At 49.1% G+C, this 2,500-nt stretch overlaps 1 protein-coding gene across 5 annotated transcripts in view; it reads left to right on the top strand.

Annotated features, from left to right (window-relative positions):
- The window catches only part of LOC105910476 (protein PHTF2), a 55,273-nt gene that overhangs the window by 49,305 nt on the left and 3,468 nt on the right, over nt 1–2,500 (top strand). For all 5 annotated transcript variants that reach the window (XM_031582469.2, XM_031582467.2, XM_031582470.2 and 2 more), the window contains 2 exons: nt 23–178; nt 800–895. In XM_031582469.2, the coding sequence (XP_031438329.1) occupies nt 23–178; nt 800–895 (252 nt within the window). The remainder of the gene's footprint in view (nt 1–22; nt 179–799; nt 896–2,500) is intronic.

Raw genomic sequence — 2,500 nt, 5'->3', positions numbered from 1 at the left:
TGTGTGTGTGTGTCCTCTCCAGCTGCTGCACGTGCACGAGGCCTTCCTGTCCTGCCACTATAACTGGGAGCTGGTGATCTGGTGCTCTTCGCTCTCCCTCTTCCTCCTCCGGTTCATCACACTCGGCTCCGAGACCAGCAAGAAGTACAGCAACACATCCCTACTGCTGACGGAGCAGGTACACACACACACACACACACACACACACACACACACACACACACACCGGGACTCAGAGAGGGAGGCTGTGGCGGCTTTTCTATGATTTCTAATTTTCCATCTCCAAGTTCCAGTCAAGGCCGTGGGTCTGGTCAGCAGGTAGTGGATCACGCACGCTCGATACTCCAAAAGTTGAAAAAATATATCCATTTATTTTGGCTCCAAAAAGGTGAACATAAACGAGTAGTAAGTTCAAACAATAAAGCAAAGTTAACAACAGTAAACTAAAAAAGGCTAAACTAGTATCGAAAAGTGCTAAAAAAAAAACGTATCTTTTTACGCGCCTCTAGACCCAACATTTGGCTATCCAGTCATCTCCTAATAATCCGTCCAGATAATTAATGGGCGGTTCAGGTGACAAATTAACAATCATCCTAAAGTTCAATGAAATGGTAGTCCAATATGCAGCTAAAGAAACAATATGCAAATATAGAAACAATATAATCATATAACACAGTCAAAGTAATTCAGGGCAAATGCAAACTTTGTCTGGACAAAAATGTCCAAAACGGCTACAACAGAGGCTTTTCCTGATGTGTGTGTGTGTGTGTGTGTGTGTGTGTGTGTGTGTCGTCCTCAGATTAACCTGTACCTGAAGATGGAGAAGAAGCCAAACAAGAAGGAGGATCTAACTCTGGTCAACAACGTGCTGAAGCTGGCCACCAAACTACTCAAGGTCTCACACACACACACACACACACACACACACACACACACACACACACACACACACACACACAGGCCACCAAACTACTCAAGGTCTCTCTCTCACACACACACACACACACACACACACACACACACACACACAGGCCACCAAACTACTCAAGGTCTCACACACACACACTCACACACACACACACACACAGGCCACCAAACTACTCAAGGTCTCACACACACACACACTCACACACACACACAGGCCACCAAACTACTCAAGGTCTCTCTCTCTCTCACACACACACACACACACACACACACACACACACACACACAGGCCACCAAACTACTCAAGGTCTCTCTCTCTCTCACACACACACACACACACACACACACACACACACACACACACACACACACACACACACACAGGCCACCAAACTACTCAAGGTCTCACACACACACACTCACACACACACACAGGCCACCAAACTACTCAAGGTCTCACACACGCACACACACACACAGGCCACCAAACTACTCAAGGTCACGCACGCGCACACGCACACGCACACACGCACACGCACATGCACACACACACACACACAGGCCACCAAACTACTCAAGGTCTCTCTCTCTCTCTCTCACACACACACACACACACACACACACACACACACACACACACACACACACACACAGGCACCAAACTACTCAAGGTCTCTCTCTCACACACACACACACAACACACACACACACACACACACACACACACACACAGGCCACCAAACTACTCAAGGTCTCACACACACACACACACACACACACACATACACACAGGCCACCAAACTACTCAAGGTCTCTCTCTCTCACACACACACACACACACACACACACACACACACACACACACACACACACACACACACAGGCCACCAAACTACTCAAGGTCTCACACACACACACACTCACACACACACACAGGCCACCAAACTACTCAAGGTCTCTCTCTCTCTCACTCACACACACACACACACACACACACACACACACACACAACACACACACACACACACACACACAGGCCACCAAACCACTCAAGGTCTCACACACACACACTCACACACACACACAGGCCACCAAACTACTCAAGGTCTCACACACGCACACACACACACAGGCCACCAAACTACTCAAGGTCTCACACACACACACACGCACGCACGCGCACACGCACGCGCACACGCACGCGCACACAGGCCACCAAACTACTCAAGGTCTCTCTCTCTCACACACACACACACACACACACACACACACACACACACACACAGGCCACCAAACTACTCAAGGTCTCTCTCTCTCACACACACACACACACACACACACACACAGGCCACCAAACTACTCAAGGTCTCTCTCTCTCACACACACACACACACACACACACACACACACACACACAGGCCACCAAACTACTCAAGGTCTCTCACACACACACACACACAGGCCACCAAACTACTCAAGGTTTCTCTCTCTCTCACACACACACACACACACACACACACACACACACACACACACACAGGCCACCAAACTACTCAAGGTCTCTCTCTCTCAC

This window comes from Clupea harengus, chromosome 16 (assembly GCF_900700415.2).
Source record: "Clupea harengus chromosome 16, Ch_v2.0.2, whole genome shotgun sequence".
Taxonomy (NCBI): domain Eukaryota; kingdom Metazoa; phylum Chordata; class Actinopteri; order Clupeiformes; family Clupeidae; genus Clupea; species Clupea harengus.
The sequence above is the reverse complement of the archived record's forward strand: the minus strand, read 5'-3'. Positions and strand labels throughout refer to the sequence as shown.